Below are 22266 nucleotides of genomic sequence, written 5' to 3' on the forward strand. Positions count from 1 at the left end.
TTTCGATATAAATTATATGTTTAGTATCTGAATTGTTATTTTTTATTTCTTTTTAATATCTAAATTTTATTTATTTTAAAATTATATCTAACATTCAGTTTGAGTTTTGGTTTGATATTTTATTGGGGGAAATTAATATAACTGTTAACATAATATATTTTTTATTTTTCTCATTGATAAGTATTACCTTATAATGATATGTCAAATTTACCATTAAAATTTTAATAAATACTAAAATAACATAGTTGTTCAATCTAAATTATTTTAAGAAAAATAATTTTTTTTGACAACAACACAGAGGTCTATGTACTTTAAAAAAACTAATGTGTTCATCTTATTGTTTTTCTCTCAATTTGGCCCTCTAACTCATAAAATAAGCTCAATGTGATCATTTGACCAACGCTTTTCGTCGTTGACTATTACGGTGCTGATATAGCGATCTATGGTGGTTGATAACGTGACATATAACATGATATATGTTTGCTAACTTAAACATAGCATATAGACCGTCACGTCAGCATTGTAACGGTCAAACAATGAAAAACATTAATCAAATAGTTGCATTAAATTTATTTTTTAAACTGAAAGGTCAAATTAAGAGAGAAGATAACAAATGCATGCTAATTTTTTTTTTTCAAAATTATGAACCTCTAATGATTTTTTGCTTTTTTTTTTTCTTTTCTTTTTTACTATTGAGTTCATTCTTTCACCCCCAACTCATCATATGCAATTATGTGCATTGAGGACTGGTGGGTGTTGTTGCATGAAAATCTATGCCCAAATAATGGCAAAGTTGCAAGCTTTGAAATGGCATCACCTTTCTAAATCTACTTTTGGTCACTGATTTCAAAATACATAAAATATAACCACCTTCGTTTTATTTAATTAAGACGTGACACCACGAGTTAACTGCCTTAAATATTTTGGTATAACCACATTTGGTCCATGTTATTTACTATTATCTCAATGTAGTAATACTTTTAATAATTAAATAAATTTAATCCTCCAATCGAATGTCACATGTCATTGGTTTCACCTGTCATGTCATGTATTACCATTCAGCTGGAGGACTAACTTATTTTATTTTAATTTAATTTAACAAAAAAAAAAAAAATTGGTGGAAAATAAATATATCAAATTCAAAAATTAAAATAAAGTTATTACTCAAATCGAATGATGACACATGACACAGTGACAGGTGACATCATTCGATTTAAAGATTAAATTTATTAAAAGTATGACTAAATTGAGAGAATATAAAATATTATAGACCAAATGTGTGATTATACCTGAATACCACATCACTTAATATATTAATTGTTAACTATAGTTAACCTGTGGTGACCATATCTTAATAAATAAAAAAAGTGACTATTTTAATTAATAAAAAAAGATGATCATATCTTATGTATTTTGAAATCATTGATCAAAAGTGGATAAATACAAACATAAATGATCATTCGTGTAATTAACCCAAATAAAATGGAGGTTTTTCATTTAATAACGCCTCGTAAAATTATCATGGAAAATGTTGAGGGTGATCTAGCAGAATGTCAGATAAAGCCAGTTCAGGGATAACAAAGCAGAGAACATTTAAATGCCAACACACAAACAAATTGCAAGAGTCCAAACCACAGTAGCTTCTGTCTATCTTTTGTTTCCTGGCCATGACAGTACCATTTGGTCCCAATCAGGGCAGAAAAAAAACATATCAATTGAAATAGAAACTTTACGGAAAATCGAAGATCAGCCTAATGAAATGCAATACCCCAAAGCATAAGCAAAATCTGGAGAGAAAAATGCACCCGAAAGTTGAAAATTTTCAATATGAAAGTTATATACAAGGTGGATGACAGGAAAGAAATAGGGCGACAAATTCTCCGGCAGACAATTTAATCATATTTGTACAAATGGGGACAGTGAAACAGAGATTCCACGCCGGTAGAATATTTTTAATCGATTTCCGACGGCAAAATCAGCAGCTTAGTGCCTCGTATTTCACTGGAAGTGGTCGATTAAACCCAACTTGTGATAGTAATTCCCACAACGGCCAGATCCCTGCAAAATACGCCTTGGAACACATTCGCATTGGAACTGGTTGTTTTGGCTTTGTTTTCACTGGATTTACCCTGGTTTTGCAGCTAGAGACGTTGGATGAATTTGTTTCGGGTTCCTGTTTAGTGCCGGGATATTGGGTTTGCTGCGCTTGAATTGCCGCCTGTGCTGCTTGTAATGCGGCGGCGGCTTTCTTCCTTTGCTTCTCGGCCGCTTCTTCTTCGATAATGGTAGCCATCATGCTGGAATAACCCTTTTGAAGTAATCGGTAAAGAAGCAAAGCCGACATCTTGGCTCGTCTTTAACCGAGTCGAGGTCTCGCTCATCGGCGAACTCGCATCGTTCGATGAAGTTGGTAGCCTTGTCGGGTTTTGCCTTAGACATAGTAACAAATGAGCCCTGTCTAATTCAGACCTCGAACACCCTCGCCTTAAGCCGATCAATGTATAGTAATCACCGTTTCCGTCTCACCAAACCAGAAGCAACCCTTTGCTTCAATTGTTGGATTTTAGTGGTTAATGCACAAAGTTTGCCGGGAATCTCCCGGTAGCACACGTAATGACGCTTCCAGGCAGGTCCCGGAAGCTTCCTGTCTCGCAAAATGGTATTGTAAGCAGTTTCAAATGTTCGAGGTCGTGTAAACAGTCGGGCAAACTTCGGATTGTTTCGAAGAGTGAGGCCCTGGTGTCGAGGGCTTGGATGCAAGTTGGATCGAGTGCAAGAGTTTTGTTGCAATCGGAGATCGACTCGGCAATGCGTCCGGCGGCCCTGTAAGCCGAGCTCGTGCATATAACACTCTGCAAGGAAGCCTTGAGGGGAGGGTCGTCCGTCGACGATTTTGGAGAAATGGCGTATGGCTTCGGAGTGTAAGCCTGCATCGAATGCAGCAATGGCGGCAGTCCGACGGCGGATGAGGAGCTTGATATGGGATAGAAGCTGAGAGATGTTTCGGATTCTGAGAAAGGAGTGGGTTGCGTGGAGGCGTCGTGGAGACGGAGGAGATTTCGGATGAGGCGATACGTTGGAAGGAGAAGCTGTCTTCGGACAAGGAAACGCTCTTACGGCGGAATGCGGCGGAAGCGAGGCGCTTGCCGGTTTGAAGGAGAACCAAGGCGTCCTCCATTAGGCCTAGGTGACAGCATGCTTGGCCTAGAACCAAGTACCTTTTCGAAATTGAGTCTCCAGTGAGTTTGAGCTCAATCAATTTGGATTTTTTTTTAATCAGGAATTAATTTAAGAGTGAAAAAAAGTCACCTCCATTGGCCTTGTTTCTCGCGGTTTCTCCACAATCCACCATGACTTTCTTCTTCATTTCCGAGATAGAGAAGCCTTGAAAGACGGCTCACGGCCAGGTGAGTCGGACGACGAGCTATCAGAAGGGAGAAGCTTGACTCGCTCCCTCGACAAGCGTTGAGACGAGTTATCCGAGGAAACAGAGCCAACTCGTCGCTGTACATCTGAGACTCGGGATATAATCTTGGAGCATATCGACGACTTCCCTGAAACGCCTCAGGTACAGCAAACATCTCGCTCTGAGTTCAAGGGCGATCTCGAAACGAGGCGAAACAGCCAGCGCCGCGTCGAGCAGATTCAGAGCCGAAACGATGTCGTTCCGGTCGTCCGTCGCAATGAGGCTCCTCGCACCCTTAATGTACCTATCTACAACCTGCACATGAGAACAACAAAAAATGGAAACTTGATCAAAGGCTGGATCAAAGATCAAAGCTTCGCCATTTTTCTTTTCTACCTTTCGATTGGTAAGCCACCAGTTTTCTTTTGATCATGTCCACTTAAACAAGGAGAAACAGCCATGGGATTATATCTTCTTCTTCTTCCTTGCCCTCAAAGCATGCACATTTTCCTTCTTCACTTTCTCAGAAAAATGATGGGAAAATGAGAGGGAAAATGGTTTAAGAGCGGGATGAGTTGAAGAAAGATGGAGGATTGATTTAAGATGGGGGAATGCCAGCTTTGACCTCAGGGAATGCTTAGATCCTTCAATTTCATAGCTGGCATCGCACTCTTTTAGATTCTCTATCTTTCAGTATACTATGTAGCAGTACAACTTATTTATCTAAGTAAAAAAATAATTGTTCTAATGTCAATTTTGTGTTTGGCCTTTCTACCAGTCTTATTTTATAATTTAATCCTCGTCTATTAGAAGACTATTATACTGATTTCATATAAAAGGATTAAATCATAAACTTTAGTATAATATGGACCCAGCCGTAATTTACCCTTGGCTGAACAATGACGTCCTCGGGTTCAACTACCGGGTTGAAGCAGCAATTGGAAGTCTTACTGTGTCAACCTAATATACGGTTTAAGAAACGTGTTACCGGAAATGTTATTATTTTTTTTTTTAACATTTTCGGTAAAAAAATACATAAAATATTATTATTTCTATTGAAAATGTTATTATTTTACGCTTTACTGGGTTTGTTAACATATCTAGTAAAACGCTATCTAAAACATTATTTTTTCTATCGAAAATGTGAATATTTGACACTTTACCAGAAAAGTTAAAAAAATATTTTCGGTAACGTCTTTCCTTAATCGTATATTAAGGATGTCGTACGACAGAAATTCTCATGCAATTGAGAAATTGCTTGCCCCTAAAATGTAAGAGAATCATCTTTCCAGTTACTTAGGGTAAATTATAAATCTCATTACTGAACTTTATTCTTTCTCCTATTTTATTCATTGAACTTTAAAAGTTTTTAATTTATTCATTCAACTTGATACATTAGGTTTTTTCAGTACTGAACTTTACTCTCTTGGTCACTTCACTGTTAAATAGTTAACGACGTTAAAAATAGTGTCATTTTGTATCTATATAATAACTCATTTTAACATCGTCAATTATTTAACGACTGAATGACAAAAAAAAAACAAATGTATTAAGTTTAAGGAGAAAATTAAAAACTTTATGAGTGAAACAATAGAAAAAGTAAAGTTTAGTTATCAGATTCATAATTTACCCAGTATTTATTTCTGGTGACATGTGAAATTACCTTAAAAGGCCCACCTTTCTAAATGGTGGTTTGAATTCGTCATTAAGACATTATTTAATTTATTGGTCAGCTCCATTAGGGTATCTCTGAGGTTTGGTTGGAGGAAGCAGTGGTTGGTGCCTTGGTGGTCACCACAAATTCTCAGACCATGAAGCTGAAGCTACCATTACAATGATAAATTTCCATTTTTTTCCTCTTAATTTATTAATTTATCAAACGGATCGTACCACGGATTTATCAAACCGGGTCAAATAGAACATGATTTACAAACTTTAACAAAGTAGAAGGACCAAATCAGAATTTAACCCAAAAAGTTACCCTTCTCTCCTTTGTACGCCACCTGCTAATGTTTTTAACTTTCTTTGCTTTGGAGGAGGGATTTTTTTTTTAACTTTCGGTTTTAAATCTTTGACTTATTAATTCAGATCTATCGACGTTATACATATAATTTTGGTGGATGTGTCTCTTAGTAAAAATGTATTGCATACACAAGAATTTATACTCGAGATTTTATTTAAATTATATTAAATTATTTATCACTTTAATCAACCCTGTTGGTTAAGACTAACACTTAACTTTTCCTTTTTTTTATCTAATAAGTATTATTAAAGCTCGACTAACTACAAATTATTATGTAAGAAATTGAGTGTACATAATGTCATTAAGATTAATCATAATTATAATAATGAATAGTTTTAATTTCGATCAAAGATAATAAGGACTAACGCCATATAAAGCATCTTGAACTTATCATTCCTTGGCTCCACCCCATTCCCTTGCTTTAGAATCGAGCAGTTCCTGCAATCTGGAGCATCCCTGACCGTCCATCCATCACTGGATTCACTGTGGTGGCTCGATATACATTTTTGGGGGGGGGGATATTACTTGGCTTCCAGATCTGCAAGAGTCGACACCCCACCATGAATGTATTATTACTATTGTTGTTATGCTTCCAACATTAAGTTTCTATGTTCGAATTGTGAACTCCCCCTCATCATTTCCGCTACCAACAAAACAAACGTCATGAAAGCCTCAAAAACATAACACGATATCAACCAACTTATCTTAACGGTTAAAATCGTCGTTGTTCTTAGAAGTCATGGGTTCGAGCACCCGATGTCTGCAGCAAGGTGATTAGCATTCATTGTCAAATGATTAAGAGTATTTAGAACGGACCTTAGCTTAATAAAAATGAGGTAAACATTAATAAAATTTTAGTATTGACACCATCAATAAAATATGTCACAAATCGGAGGAAAAATAAGATTTCATGATGAACACGTGCCCACCCTCAAACCTCAAACCTCAAACCTCGATAACATTGGAAGAACGACCTTATCATGCACCCATTTATACTCCCATGAAATTACATGCTATGTCTCACCTCTCTTTAATGCTTTTGCCATCACATTTGCTTTGCCTAGACAGATCCATGTTAAACTACAACAGTTTTGATCATGAAACTACATAATAATTGGTGCTAATGTTCATGGTGGATCCCTCCTATTACATTTGAGTCCCCTACAGGTTTCAGGGCTTGACATTGATTAATCTGAATTGACCTGTGTCGCATGCGTGATTTTGGTGGGCGAGCCTCCCAACAGGGTTTCCTGCACACACAAAGATTCGAACTCAAGATTTTGCTTAACCGATATCAAACTGTTGACCACTTGAACAAACCCATGTCAGTGTAATTACTTCCTTTTTTAATTCATTTATTCACAATTATTTATCTTCATCTACAAACTTATATTCCACAATAATTCAACAACAGTCCCACAGCTTCACAACTATAAACTAATACATAATCAATTCACCATGTATGATAGATGGGCAGTTTGTTTGTATTAGAATTGCAACTTATTCTCTAATTAATGCCTTAACCAGACTATTTGTGTGCCTAATTAAAGTAACAACTTCATCATTTATAAATTTTTTTATATTCAAATTTATGTAAACATATAACATTTTGAGTGTTTTGTAACATGCAAATATGAAATTGGTATATAAATTATTGATTTGTATTTGTAATTTGATTAGATTAGAATATGAAATATTATAGATTAAATATAAATGTTCGATGTCAAATAATTTAGAATCTTTAAAATCTATACTACCTTGCATTTACTTGGATTAATAAAAAAAAATAGGGTAAAATATTTGTTTAGTATCTAAACTATCAGTTTGGTCCATTTTAGTACCTAAACTTTCAATTTTTCATAATCATACTTAAAGTTTAGTTTTTGTTTCATTTTAGTACCTCGTCGTTAAAATTTTTAATTTTTGTTTCTTTTTAGTACCCATTCAAAATTTAATGTTAAGTTTTTTAAAAAAGTTTAGGTACTAAAACGGACCAAAACTGATAGTTTATATATTAAACGCATTAATTTTTCAACGGCAGGATACTAAAGTGATATGAAAACTAAATATTAGGTGTGATTTAAAAAAAATAAAAGTTTAGATACTAAAACTAACAAAAATTAATAGTTTAAATACTAACATCGTAATTTACCCAAAAAAGTATGGAGCTTTTATGTTCATCCAAAGCAAGGGGACTCTTTGTCGGAAGAGGCGTTTTGGGTACTCGAAGTTGTGCCAGAAATCGGACTTTTGGCCGGCGACTGTATAACATCACGTGGGATGATAATTCCATGTGCAAATTCCAGCTGCTTTGCTATAGCCTACAGTGCTAAGCTCGTTCTCAGATTAAAATGGCCAAAACAAGCCAGCTTAATTTGGGTGTTGCTTTGCTCTAATGCTTTATAATATAATTCAACTAATCCAACTATAATACTCCCACAAGTCCGTTTCAAATTTAAAATTAAAAAAAAACTTTAATAATAATGAGATCCTTATACTTTTGGAAAAAAAATAACATGACCCCTACATTTATTTTATTTTTATATGATTTTTAAATTAAAAATAATAACTTGGTATTTTAACTGACGAAAAATAATATTAATTGTTCCGATACTATCACAATAATTTATAATGCAAACATAACGATTTCCAATACTAACGTGATAGTTTAAAATGAATTATGACATGCATGGACCAAACTATCTCATATTTAAAAGAATGATTGTTATTCATAGAGATATCAGGTTAAAGTATCACTATTAAGCATCACAAATTAATATAAAAAATGAATTATGAAGTAAAATGACATACTTTAAATAAGATTAAAATAAATATTAAATTAAATTATTATATCAAAGGAAATGGATAAAATATTAATGTTTAAATTGTATCATACATAATGTTTAGGGGAAATAGATATTTTATATATAATTATTTATATTAAATTATTAAATAACTAATTTATGTTATACTATGAAAATTTATTATACATGATTTTTAACTTAATTTTTTATTCACAATAATAAATCATGGGTAAATTACACGTTTAATATCTAAATTATCAATTTTAGTTTGCTTTTAGTACCTAAACATTCATTTTTTTCAAAATCATACTTAAAGTTTAGTTATTGTTTTATTTTAGTACCCGTCATTAAAAACTTCAGTCTTTGTTTCATTTTAGTACCCCTTTTAATTTTAATGTTAAGTTTTGAACAAACTGATAGTTTAGGTATTAAATGAGTTAAATTTTTAAACGGCGTGATACTAAAAGGAAATGAAAATTAAACGTTAGGTATGCTTTTGAAAAAATTAAAAATTTAAGTACTAAACAAACCAAAATTATAGTTTAAATACTACATGCGTAGTTTACCCTAAAATCAAACTCATAAACTTAATAAATTTAATATTTTATACACCACTAGATGGTTGGTGTACAATAAATAACATTGATAACTTTAACATAACGAAACTGTACCCCCGATGAGGAATAATTCCTTGGCATGTCTCACATTAACAATAATTCCGACCCGACTGTCGTAACCGTTTTTTTTTTTAAAAGGAAATTTTTTAATTTGAAAACCACGTCATTTTTAATTTATTTCTTTTGATTGATTTTTAATTAAAAAAATAACATGAAACAAACCTCTCATTTCGAAAATTTAGAAATTATTTTACAAAAAAAACATGGTTCGAAGAGTCGCCACCAATCTTTGATTAGGGTGTGATTGGGCACCTAAAACGTTGTCATTTTAAATAAAAATTGATTTAATTAAAACGACAAATTTACTGTCTACGTTACCAAAATCCAAGTTCGGGAGTCGGTTACATGTGGGGAAGGATTAGCACCCCCACAATGCCCTAAATCGGTACCTAGTCGATTAATTAATGTCTTTGCAACAAATTTCACAAGTTCGAATTTAATTTGATTTATGATCCTTTAAAACAACAAAAATGCAAATTTTAAAACCTTCAATAAGCAATAAAATAGGTTAAATTAAAATTACCTAGCCATTAAAAGATAAAGTATATTCGATTATTTAAAAATATTGAGACCAAATCTTTAGGTCAGTTCTAACGACCTTTTCTTAACAATTTAAATAACCGAACATTTCTTTTTCTTTCACTCCCTAATTTTAAAGTGAAAAATCAAATTTTTTAGTGATAATGACAGTATACACTTATAATTTAAAATCGTCAAGAATAACTTTCCTGTAAGTTAAGAAAAGCCATTTCGACAATTTTAAATTAAAAGGGTATTACCCTTAATTCGATTATGTAATTTGATTGAGTCATATACATAAGGCTAACATGCAAATATTAAAAATAATAATTATCTACTTAATAATATTAAAAAATACTAAACAATATACCATCTTAATACAAAAAAAATATTTACACGTACTATGTAATAATAAGTTATAAATTATAAACCATACATACTAACATATAATGTACAAATGTGACTTAATTATAAAAATAAAACATAAAATGCCAAAGTAATAAATTTAAAATATATATATTTGAAATAATGACTAAATTTAAATGAATGTGAGATTAAACATGTAAATTAAAAAAACTAGTGGCCTAAATCAAAATATGCATAAATATAAGTCTATAACTAATTCACCCCTAAGATTCCAATGACTAACCTATAATTTTACCAAATATTTTTTATAAGTAACCTAAACTAAACCTAAGCTATCATTCACCCAAATAATATTTTACACAGCCGCACTTCTCCTCTCTACTTTCTCCTTCACGCCACACTGCCGAGAATCCATTATTCCACGCTTGCTTGGCCATTATCAACAATGGGTTTTACTCTGATCGCCCTAAAATCTCACATATTTTCTCTTCTAATCTCGATCTAATCACTAAAAACTTATAAGTAAACCTTAATTCCCCTTTTATTACAACTCCTAAACCAATGTATAGGGTCAACTAAACCCCTTCATACGCTGGCCAGTTCTTCGTTCTTCGCTATAGATCGGAGCCACTCTTCCGTGTACAACATCTATGGTGACCTAACGAACATAAGAACCGACCCTAAAGGTAAACTCCTCTCATTTTAGTTTTGTTTTCTAATATCCCTTTATTCTTTTTATTTTTTCTCTTAAGCTCTCGAATGGTGACTAATGGAAACCGACTCTTACATTCCTTGAATTCCAGCAATTAAAATAGCATGCAACTGTCGTTCATCGGCGACAATAACCTCACCTAAACGTGATAGGTTCCCGTGAAGGAACCCGAACATCTCAGGTAAACATCGCGCTTTCTCCTCTTCCTTTGTGTTTTTATTATCTATATACTTTTAAAAAAACAAAATATAGGAGATTTTTGGAAATAACAAATATGGAATTTCTTTTAAAACAATATCATTGTTAATGCTTGTTTGGTTACTTCGAATGGTTTATGGTTCTCTGTTACTGCTTTTAACCAGTGTTTATGCTTATCTATCAATGTTGTAAAAAATGAAGCAAAAACGTATTCACCTTGGAATCAGTTTAAATAAAAAAACAGAAAATAAAATACAATAGAAAAGTAAATTGAAAACCTTCAGATGTATCCTGCTTGGTATTACTTCTGTCGAAGAGAATAAGGAAAACTTTTACAAATTTCTCTCTTTCAACTAAGAAATTTCCGTCACTTGATGAGTGTTTTTTCCCCTCTTGTTGATGAGCTCCCCTTTTCCCCTTTGAAAGTTCCTCTATTTATAATTGTTTCGAATCCACCTTTTCCTTTGATTAGTGCTGAAGCAGGTATCCCTAATCCCGTAATTTTCGGGATTTTTTCTTTATTTCAAAGGTTTAGGTAAACTTTTAATCTTTTGTTGACCTTGATTTTGATCCACTCACATTTGTTGAGATGGCCAGATGATGACAGCTTCTAGAGGCATTTGGTGGTGGCTCTATGTTGGCTTGGCAGTTCGGCGAAAATGATTCTGAATGGTTATGTAATTGGACTGGCCTACAAAATAGTAAATTATTAAATTATTAGCATTAATAATAATAATATAATAAAATATATATTTTTAATCCCGATCAAAAATGGGTGTCTACAGCTGCCCCTCTTTGCGCATTCTTGTGTTAACAAGAATAGGGAAAAGATGAAAAGACAACCAGTTTTTGTCCAGTCTTCCTTCGTTGTTAGATTGAACAAGTTCTTCGCATTATGAACTTCTTCTCTCTTTTGGATGAGTTTTTTCTCATTATGAACTCTTCACTGAAAATGTTGATCCCTCAAGCGAGGCGTCCCTGACTCGAAATGCTGTGAATCGAGTGATAGGTCGAACAAGCTCTTCTCATTATGAACTTCTTCTCCCTTTTTCGGATGAGTTCTTCTCATTATGAACTCTCCATTGGAAATGTCAATTCCTCAAGCGAGGTGTCACTGATTCGAAATGTCATGAATCGAGTGATAGGTCGAACAAGCTCTTCTCATTATGAACTTCTTCTCCCTCTGTCGGATGAGTTCTTCTCATTATGAACTCTCCATTGAAAATGCTGATCCACCTCTTTTTGTGATGGAACCAAACCAAGGTTGAACAAGTTCTTTTTATTATGAACTTTCTCCTTTAGGACGAGTTCTTCTCATTATGAACTCTTCACTGGAAATGTTGATCCACCTCCTTCTGCGGTGGATCATAATTGTTATTGACTCTCTCTGAATTTCTATCAAAACATTCAAAGCATTTCAATGAATATGAATGAATGAGCATGCTCCTATTTATAGATGCCTATTAATGTATGCATGATATCATTTAATATTATGAGCTTTGTGGTCTTGTAAATCTTCATTTCAAACACGTCATTCAACCTTTCATTTGCACCCCACACTTTGCTTGGGCTATTTCTCTTGTTCCCATACAAATCTTTTCTACTTCCTTTTGATATGTTCATCTTTGTCAACGTATCAAAATATCAGTGTTTTCAATGTGCTTTTTCTCAGCTCACATGCATTTTCTTTGGTCATGTCTTACCCTACTCTCTTCGAGTATTAGGGTTAAAATTCCTGATATGGAAGTATTAATTCAGAGTAATACCAAGAAGTCTTTATTTATTTTTAATGCCATGTCAATCTACTTATAAGAAGAATGAATAAAATTGAGACTTGAAATAAAAACTTTAAATTCACTGACAAGGAAATGAATTTACAAAGTTATGACAATCACATAAATAGTGGAAATTTATAACCACAAGTCAAATGTCCCTATAGAACATTAGCATGAGTGTTCCTGAATCAATCCATTTGATATAACTATTGAGTTGAGCTTCTGTCTGAAGGATTTCAAGGTTTGCCAAAAGTTCTGTAAATGTGAAGTTTCTCTCAAAATATCAGACTTTCGAGAAGATTTAGCTGCCTGATGCCTAATCTCAAAATGCCTTTGAGCCGCCATTTCAGATTTTCAACTCAAAGTCTTCCTTTGGTTTCAAGATGTCCTTTGTGGATTTTCATCTTGAACCCTCCTTCTTCATTTTTCTTTCTTTTTTTTTTCTTTTTTTTTTCTTCTTTTTTTTTCATTTTTTTTTCTTCAAGCATAGTACTTCTTAACAGAGTCTGAGTTTACCGGATTTCTCAGTTTTTCCCCATCCATCTCTGCTAAAATCAATGCTCCCCCAGAGAAGGCCTTATTGACAACATATGGACCTTCCCAATTAGGCATCCATTTTCCTCGGAAATCTTTATGAATTGGCAGAATCTTTTTTAGCACTAGATCACCCTCTCGAAATTCTCTAGGATGAACCTTCTTATCATGAGCTCTCATCATCCGTTTCTGATACATCTGACCGTGGCAAATAGCTTTTAATCTCTTTTCTTCAATGAGATTCAATTGGTCAACCGAGCCTGAACCCATTCAGCTTCATCCAACTTCACCTCTTTCAGAATTCGAAGTGATGGGATTTCTATTTCCACTGGCAAGACTGCCTCCATCCCGTAAACTAAAGAGAAAGGCGTTGCCCCTGTCGAAGTTCGCACTGTAGTACGATATGCATATAAAGCAAAAGGTAATTTGTCGTGCCAATCTCTGTAAGTCTCAGTGGTCTTTGTGATGATCCTTTTAATATTTTTATTTGCTGCTTCCACTGCCCCATTCATCTTTGGACGATAGGTCACTGAATTAGAATGCTTTATCTTGAACTGAGTACAAAGTTCTACCATCATTTTATTGTTCAAATTGGTGGCATTATCTGTGATGATTCTTTCTGGCAACCCATACCGGCAGATTATCTCTCTCTTTATGAATTTGCAAACTGTAGATCTTGTGATATTTGCATATGAGGCAGCCTCAACCCACTTAGTAAAATAATCAATTGCCACAAATATGAAGCGATGTCCATTCGAAGCCTTTGGTGTAATTGCCCCAATGACATCCATGCCCCACATAGAAAACGGCCATGGTGCAGTCATCACGTGCAAAGGTGACGGAGATGCATGGATCTTATCACCATAAATTTGACATTTGTGACATTTTCTTACATAATCAACACAGTCTGAATGCATAGTGGCCCATAATATCCATATCTCATGATCTTCCTGGCCATAGAAAGCCCACTTGCATGTGTTCCACATATCCCTTCATGCACTTCTTCAAGTATACTTCTCGCTTCTCGGGCATCTACACATCTCATCAAAACTTGATCACTACCCTTTCTGTACAAAACTTCCCCATCTAATACATATTCAGCAGTCATCTTCCTTATTGTCTTTTTATCGATCTCAGATGCATGTAGTGGGTAAATTTGATGCTTGATGTATTGCAAAATGTCATAATACCATGGACGATCATCTACCTCTTCTTCGATATCATAACAGTGTGCAGGGGTTTTATATATTTGCATTTTAATTGGCATCATATCAACTCTTCTATTTGCTTGGAACATTGTAGCCAGTGTGGCCAAAGCATCTGCCATTTGATTATCTTCTCGAGGGAGATAATTGAAATTGACATCTTCAAATTCTTTTACCAATTCAAGGATCAATCTTCGATATTCCACTAACTTTGGATCCTTTGTCTCCCATTCTCCTCGCAATTGATACACCACTAATGAGGAGTCTCCATATACTTGGAGCACTTTGATTTTTCTTTCTATAGCTGCTCTTAATCCCATAGCACAAGCTTCATATTCTGCCATATTGTTGGTGCAAAAGAACTCCAATCTGCTTGTAAAAGGATAATAGACATTTTCCGGGGAAATCAGTATCGCTCCAATTCCTTGTCCTAAAGCATTAGATGCCCCATCAAAATACAACCTCCAGGATTTATCATCTGAAATTGTTTCCTCCTTGGTTGTAATGCACATCAAATCCTCGTCTGGAAAATTAAAGTTCAAGGACTCATAATCATCTGAAGCACGACTTGCAAGGAAATCTGCTATGGCACTCCCTTTGATTGCTTTTTGATTCACATATACAATGTCAAATTCTGATAACAACATCTGCCATCTAGCCAATCTACCAGTTAAAGCCGGTGATTCCATTAAATATTTCAAAGGGTCAAGCTTAGATATCAACCAAGTAGTGTGGTATAACATGTATTGCCTGAGCCTTCGAGTAGCCCATACCAAAGCACAACATAGCTTTTGAATTGGCGAGTATCGGATCTCACAATCGGTGAACTTTTTGCTTAGATAATAGATGGCTCTCTCTTTCTTTCCAGATTCGTCATGCTGCCCCAACACACATCCCATCGAATTCTCAAAGACCGTTAGATAAAGGATCAATGGTCTACCAGGAACTGGTGACACCAGAACTGGAGTATTAGACAAATATCTCTTGATTTTCTCCAAAGCCTCTTGGCACTCGTCATTCCAAACTTCGGGGTTGTTCTTTCGAAGTAATTTGAAAACTGGATCACATTTTTCAGTTAATTGTGAAATGAATCGAGATATATATTTAACCTTCCTAGGAAACCTCGAATTTCTTTCTGAGTACGAGGTGGTGGAAGATCTTGAATGGCCTTTACTTTATCTGGATCGATCTCAATTCCTCTTTGACTAACCACGAAACCCAGAAGCTTCCCTGATGTTACCCCGAAGGTGCATTTAGTTGGATTGAGTTTCAATTGATATTTTCTCAGTCTTTGGAAAAGCTTCCTCAAGTTTTGAATGTGTTCTCCTTCAGTCCTGGACTTGGCAATCATGTCATCCACATACACTTCAATCTCTTTGTGCATCATGTCATGGAAAAGAGTCACCATAGCTCTTTGGTAAGTTGCCCCAGCATTTTTCAAACCAAATGGCATCACTTTATAGCAAAATATGCCCCACATAGTCACAAATGTAGTTTTTTCCATATCTTCAGTGTTCATTTTTATTTGGTTATACCCCGAGAAGCCATCCATAAAAGAAAACCACGAATGACCAGCAGTGTTGTCCACTAAAGTATCTATATGAGGCAATGGAAAATTATCTTTTGGCTTGCTTTATTAAGATCTCTGTAATCCACACACATGCGAACTTTCCCATTTTTCTTTGGCACAGGGACTATGTTTGCGACCCATTCCGGATACTTTGCCGCTTGAAGAACCCTGCATCAATCTGTTTCATCACTTCCTCTTTAATTTTTAATAACATTTCTGGCTTCATTCTTCTGAGCTTTTGCTGAACTGGCTTACACTCAGGCTTTATCGGAAGCTTGTGCACCACTATGTCTGTACTCAGTCCTGGCATATCTTGATAAGACCATGCAAAGATATCCTTGAATTCTCGGAGCAGATCTATCAATTCTTGCCTTATCTCAACAGAAAGTGTGCTGCCGATTTTAACTTCTCTCTTGTCATCATCAGTTCCCAAGTTTATAACCTCAGTTTCTTCCTGGTGAGGTAAGATTTGTTTGTCCTCCTTTTCTACCAGTCTTAATAGTTCGTTAGGAACATCACATTCTACCTCATCCTGACATTCATTGATTTCTTCCAAACATATGGACTGCTCAAAGTTTATCTCAGTATTAAATTCAGAAACATTCATGCTATTGATATTGTGACACCTGCAAATGGAAAAATTGAATCGAATATATTTTGAAAGGAGACCAAAATTTATGAAATGAATATAAAGAATGAAATGAAAATGTAAATAATGATAGCCATTTAAGAAACAAAGACTGTCTTTTATTGAAAGCAAGTAGAGTTAACATAGCTGCCCTTATGAAAATTCCTTAATACTTGCGGGCACAAGTATAAGGATTAGTACTGGGTATTACTCTGAATTAATCTTAAAAACTACAGGGAGATCCTCTGCAGTCCAATTTTTCAGTGTTTCCCCTGGGAAGCAAGGACGGATTCCAGCCAAATATCTTCCCGCTTTATCATCCCCAGTTATCATGTTAATGACCAAACCCTCCATAGCTTCATTGAACAAGTCTCTGTCTTTCATCTGCTCTTCTTCATCAATTGCTCTGGCTAATTGTTGCTCTATATCAAAAACTCCCCCAAACTTGAAAGAGCTTTCTAGGGGAGGGAAAAGCATACGCTCCCATGGAATATCCTCTCCTTTCAGTCTAGCTCTTCTCACTTCACCTCTCTTTTTCATTTCTTTCTTTCTTTGCTGAAAATCAGGCTTAAATCCCAGCCCGAAGCGATCGCTCTTCATCATGACAAATTTGGGATATAAACTCCCTTGCAAGCATATACCGAGACCCTTTCCTGTCTTGGCTCCTTTTCCTAGAGTCTCTCGCACAGTCATCTTAGTACAATCAGATAAACGCGGGCGAGGAATCTTGTTTCCTTCAGCAATGAAAGTAGCGTTGACAAATTCTAAAGCTCTGAAGGAACACTCTAGGGCATTCTCATTCGTCTCAATATATGGGGCGTCAGTCGTCACAGAAGCAATAATCTCTTCCTCTGCCCCAATACTAATCAACTGGCCATTTGTCACGAATTTTAATTTTTGGTGCAAGGACGAAGGGACTGCCCCTGCAGAATGAATCCATGGCCTCCCAAGCAAACAATTATATGAGGGATTGATGTCCATCACCACAAAATCAATATTGTAGACAGTTGGTCCAATCAACAGTGGTATCTCTATCTTTCCAAGCACATCCCGCTGGGTTCCATCAAAAGCTCTAACAATGTTTTGGTAGGCCCTCATATGTGTTGTCCACCGGTAACCTCCGTAATGTGGCCATAGGCATAACATTAAGTGCAGACCCATTGTCAATCAAAACGCCTGACAAGACATGACCATGACAATGAGTTGTGATATTGAGGGCTTTTACTGATCCCATTCCACCATCAGGAATTTCATCATCAGTGAAAGTTATGTAGTTGTCAGCAGCTATGTGCCCTACAATTCGATCCAACTTGTTCACTGATATATCCTCAGGCACAAATGTTTGATTGAGCACTTTTAACAAAGCATTCCGATGTACTTCTGAATTTATTAACAAATCTAGAATCGAAATCCGTGCTTGTTGCTTGTGTAGCTGTTCAACTACATTATACTCACTATGTTTTAAAACTTCAAGAATTCTTGAGCTTGCGTTTCTGTTACCGGCTCATTGATCATTGGTGGGAGTTCATCATCAAATATCTTTTGCGGTACCACCACAGTTTTTCCTTTTGCCTTCATTTTGTCCATTTCTTTGACATCTCAGGAGAATAACACCTCCCACTTCTCGTGAAGTGCCCGACTTCATTCACTATTCCAGTCATCAAGTTGCCTACTGGTGCTTCACCTTCAACTACCTTTATTTTCTCTAGCGAACCAGATTCTCTTATTAATGAAACATTGGCAGTGTAATTCCAAGGCACCTTGCGGGTGTCTTTAAACGAAAATGTTGAAGGAGCTGTGATTACAACTTTTGGCGTTGACGACCCAGAATTCATTGCTGATGATTTCACAGTGATGACTACTGGCTTGTTTGTTTTGTGAACGGGCTCAGAATTTTCTGTCATGAAGACATCTTTTTCTCTTTTTTCCTTATCTTCCTCAAAGAACTCTACCTCCTTATTATCCATCAATCTTTGTAGTAACCCCCTGAATTCAGGGCAAAGCTGAATTTCATGCCCTTCTTCTTGGTGATATTCACAATAGTGTTCACACTCATTGGTCTTTGGCTTAAGATCTTGTCGAATCATGCCAGCCTGATAGAGTTGTTGGAATACCCAACTGAAGGGAGATTTGATTTCATGAATGTTTGTCTTTGCCTTCCTCCTATTCTCCTCATGGATGGTATTTATCCCTTTACCTCCATGATTCGGTAGTGGGTGTGTTGATGCATCTGGTGAATCAAATTGTAATCCTCCTGTGTTAATCAGATTCTGCACTATCTTTTTGAAGGCATAACAATTCTCTATAGAATGACCAGCAATTCCATCGTGGTAATCACAATGCGCATTTGCGTCATACCAATGAGGGTACGGTGGTTGAAGAGGGGTCAAACGGTAGGGGCGTACCACATCTGCCTTGAATAACGAGGCGTATATCTCTGAATAGGGTACGGGTAATGGTGTGAAGGACACCTTCTCTCTCTCCTTACGAGGTCCCCTGAAATCATTTCTAGTGGTGTTCATGTCATTCCTCTCAGCCCTTGATTGGGTTATTGTGACACTATTTGCAGTATTCTTGTGGTAGACATTTGCACTGTTAACTTCATTTTCCTTTTTTCGGTATACAGGTTTTTTGGAGCTAGACCCTTCAACTACTTCAATCTTGCCACTTCTTATAGCATTTTCGATGAGCTCACCAGAGATGATCAAATCAGCAAAATTTTTGGTGGCATTTCCAAGCAAATGCCCCAAATACGGAGCTCTCAAAGTATTGACAAAAATTACAGTAGCCTCCTTTTCGAGTAAAGGGGGTTGGACCTGTGCAGCAACATCACGCCACCTTTGAGCATATTGTCGGAAAGTTTCATTGCTTCTTTTTTCCATATTTTGAAGAGTCCACCGATCAGGAATTATATCTGTAACATGGCGATACTGTTCTAGGAATGCTTTTGCCAAGTCCTTCCATGATTTGATATGAGCCCTAGTTAATTGGTTATACCACTTAGCGGCAGAACCTGTCAAACTGTCTTGAAAACAGTGAATCAACAGTTTTTCATCGTTCACATGGCCAGCCATCCTCCGGCAAAACATGGTTATATGAGATGAAGGACAAGTGGTTCCATTGTATTTTTCAAACTCGGGAACCTTGAACTTTATAGGGATAATCAGATCTGGGACCAAACTTAACTCTCTAGCATCAGACCCATAGAACGGTTCAATCACTTCTACCGATTTTACCCTTTCTTCCAATTTCTTCAATTGTTGATTTATCTGTTCATTGGCTTTTTCCTTCTCGGCTAACTCGTTCAGATCCGGGGTTAAATGCTCGGTATTAAATTCCCCTATCCTTACACCTGAAACAGGCTGATAAATGTTTGGGAATGTGGATCCCATGTGGTGCTGCTGATTCTCATTGCTAACATATACATGAGGTCGAGTTTCTTGAGGTACCGAAGGATGAGCGGATATATGTATAGGTGTGAAACCAGGAGGAGGACGGATTCTGGTGTAAACCCTGGTGGGTACTGAGGGTCAGAAGTAAACCCCGCAGGATGTGATGCTCCAGCTCCAAACCCTGGAGGATGTGATGGATCTTGCTCGGATGACATTAGTTGGTCATCCGCAATCCTTCCACCTGTAGCATGTTTCTTAAACATTTCTTCCATCCTTTGTAGTAGACCGGCTTGCGAGTTTGTTATCTCTGCTTCCATCTTAGTTAATCTCTCTCTCATTTCTTCTTGAGCTTGTTTTTGTTCTTGCTCAAGTTGGATCATTCTAGCTTCCATTTTCTTTGTTGTATTCCGAGTACCGTACGGGTGTGAGGTGAATGCCAGAATAACTACAATGATTGGAAATCATATTTTACATTATTTTTGGTGTTTTAATGAATGAATGCATGTTACGTGGTAATAAATGATAAAAGTGCGAATAAAATACAGAAAACAATACTTAAACAAAATGCAAATGTATGCAGAAAGGCATTGATTCATAAGACGTGATCAATCTTTAGAACAACTTTCATTTAGGACAAAACCCTTATCATTACAAGAAAAATTTATTACAGAAAGGCCTAGCTCTAGTGCTCAATTCCATTATCTCATTGACAAGCCAATTGACCCTTTTTCCTACATCTGATGCGGGACTTGTATAACTCTGGATAACTCTTGCTTGAATGTCCATCTCTCCCAATTGTCTTGCAACACCGCTTAATTGATTCATGGTTTCAAGGATTATGCTATTCACATTCGTTTTCCAGTCTTCAAACGATCACTCGAGTTCTGCCACTGCTGTCGGGTACTTTCAACAGTACGCTCAAGACTAGAGATCTGTATTTGACAGCTTCGCAAGGCATTCTCTAAATCATTAACCTTTCTTCGCAAAGCATCATTCTCTTCGAGACTAACCCTTAAATCTGATGGCCAGCGCTGACTATTCTCTGTGAACAAGGAATTTTCAAGCTGCCGAATGTAAACACCATACTCTTCATTCTTTGCTTGAGCCTGAGTTAACTTTTCCTCATGCCTTGCTTCTATCTCTTGCATCTCTTGATTAAGGACCTCTATTCGTTCGTTCTTTGTTACACATCTTTGCATCCAAATGAACACTTCATCATGTTTGCTTTTAAGCACATGATCTTTATGTTGTCTTTCTAATTTCAATTCTTTATTGGTTCGTCTCTTTTCAGCTTCGAGTTCACCTATTCTTTGTCCTCTAATCTCAAGTTCATTTTGCATGCTGTTCACCTCCATTTCGAACCCTTGAAACATATTATTTTTCTCAATTTCTAACTGTTCTATCCTTCGTTTTCCTTCCTTAATCTCGCTTAATCTACTATGCTCTTCAACTTTGAGCTCCTCAATATTAACTTGCAACCTTCGTACTTCAAAAGTGAGCTCCTCTTCTCGTTTCTTGCTCAAAGTATGCCTTTGTCTTAACTCTTTAGCTTCTTTCCTTTCGTTATTCAGTGCACTAGCCCAGGATTTCTTCTCTGACTCGAGTTCATGATCTTTTCTCTTCTTCTCCGCCTCTAGTTCTCTGACTCGGCGCTCTCTTTCGGCTCTGACATCCCTAACTCGACGATCCCTTTCAGCCTTGAGCTCCAACCTCCACTGTTTTGAAGTTTTTTCGAGCCCAACAATTCTTCGGTAATCATTTTGTAAGTTAGCAAAATTAGCCTCAACCTTCTCTTTTCTCTCGCGCATCAACTCAAATTGTTTATTATAAAACCCCTTATCAATGTCCAACACAAAATTCTTTTGTCTAAGAGCCTCACACTCTGCCTCCTTTCTGGCGATCTCTGCTTCGAATTCACTCTTAAGTATCTCCAACTTAGATGGTACGTGTCTGAATTGTGTTTCCAAAGGAATTACTTGATCACGATCCGCCAAGGGAATGACATCATTCTTTCTTGCCGCTCTCCATGCCACATAATCTGGTGTCAGCATGACCTCGGCTGCTACTAAATCGGTTCTAAAGATTGACTTCCATGCATCTGACATCACTCGAGCAGTTTTCTTGTAGTGATCTCCGTAGTACACAAATTCAGATGTCTTTAGACCGGATGTAATTGGGACGAATTGGCGTGCCCCAAATTGTCGTAATACCATTAATGGAGCATAACCTACTCCACCCCATAACCCTAATAGGGTTACCCAATCAGAATCTCCGCATTTGTACAATACATCAGCAAAAGCTAACCAGGGAACACGCCATACTATATCATGATCTTGTAGATTTCTGAAGAGTGAAATCCAATCTTTCCTGGTGAGATGCTCCGGCATTCCTTGGTAAGGAAATCTTTTAATGGTGAATAGGCAATTGAAAACCGGCGACTGTACTCTCGATCCATCT

General features: G+C 36.1%; 1 protein-coding gene and 1 pseudogene across 1 annotated transcript; both read right to left on the reverse strand.

Moving 5' to 3' along the window:
• Window positions 1-1949: 1949 nt before the first annotated feature.
• On the reverse strand, window positions 1950-4033 carry LOC120182081 (annotated as a pseudogene).
• Window positions 4034-20654: 16621 nt separating this feature from the next.
• On the reverse strand, window positions 20655-22022 carry LOC120182012 (trichohyalin-like). Its single transcript, XM_039187037.1, has one exon. The coding sequence runs from the start codon at window positions 22020-22022 to the stop codon at window positions 20655-20657; it is 1368 nt and encodes a 455-aa protein (XP_039042968.1).
• Window positions 22023-22266: the final 244 nt, after the last annotated feature.

The sequence above is a fragment of the Hibiscus syriacus genome, unplaced genomic scaffold (assembly GCF_006381635.1).
Source record: "Hibiscus syriacus cultivar Baekdansim isolate YM2019G1 unplaced genomic scaffold, ASM638163v2 tig00112614_pilon, whole genome shotgun sequence".
In the NCBI taxonomy this organism is placed as follows: domain Eukaryota; kingdom Viridiplantae; phylum Streptophyta; class Magnoliopsida; order Malvales; family Malvaceae; genus Hibiscus; species Hibiscus syriacus.

Coding starts and splice junctions, on each gene's coding strand:
- LOC120182012 (XM_039187037.1), bottom strand. CDS start 22,022: ATGGTATTACGACAATTTGGGGCACGCCAATTCGTCCCAATTACATCC.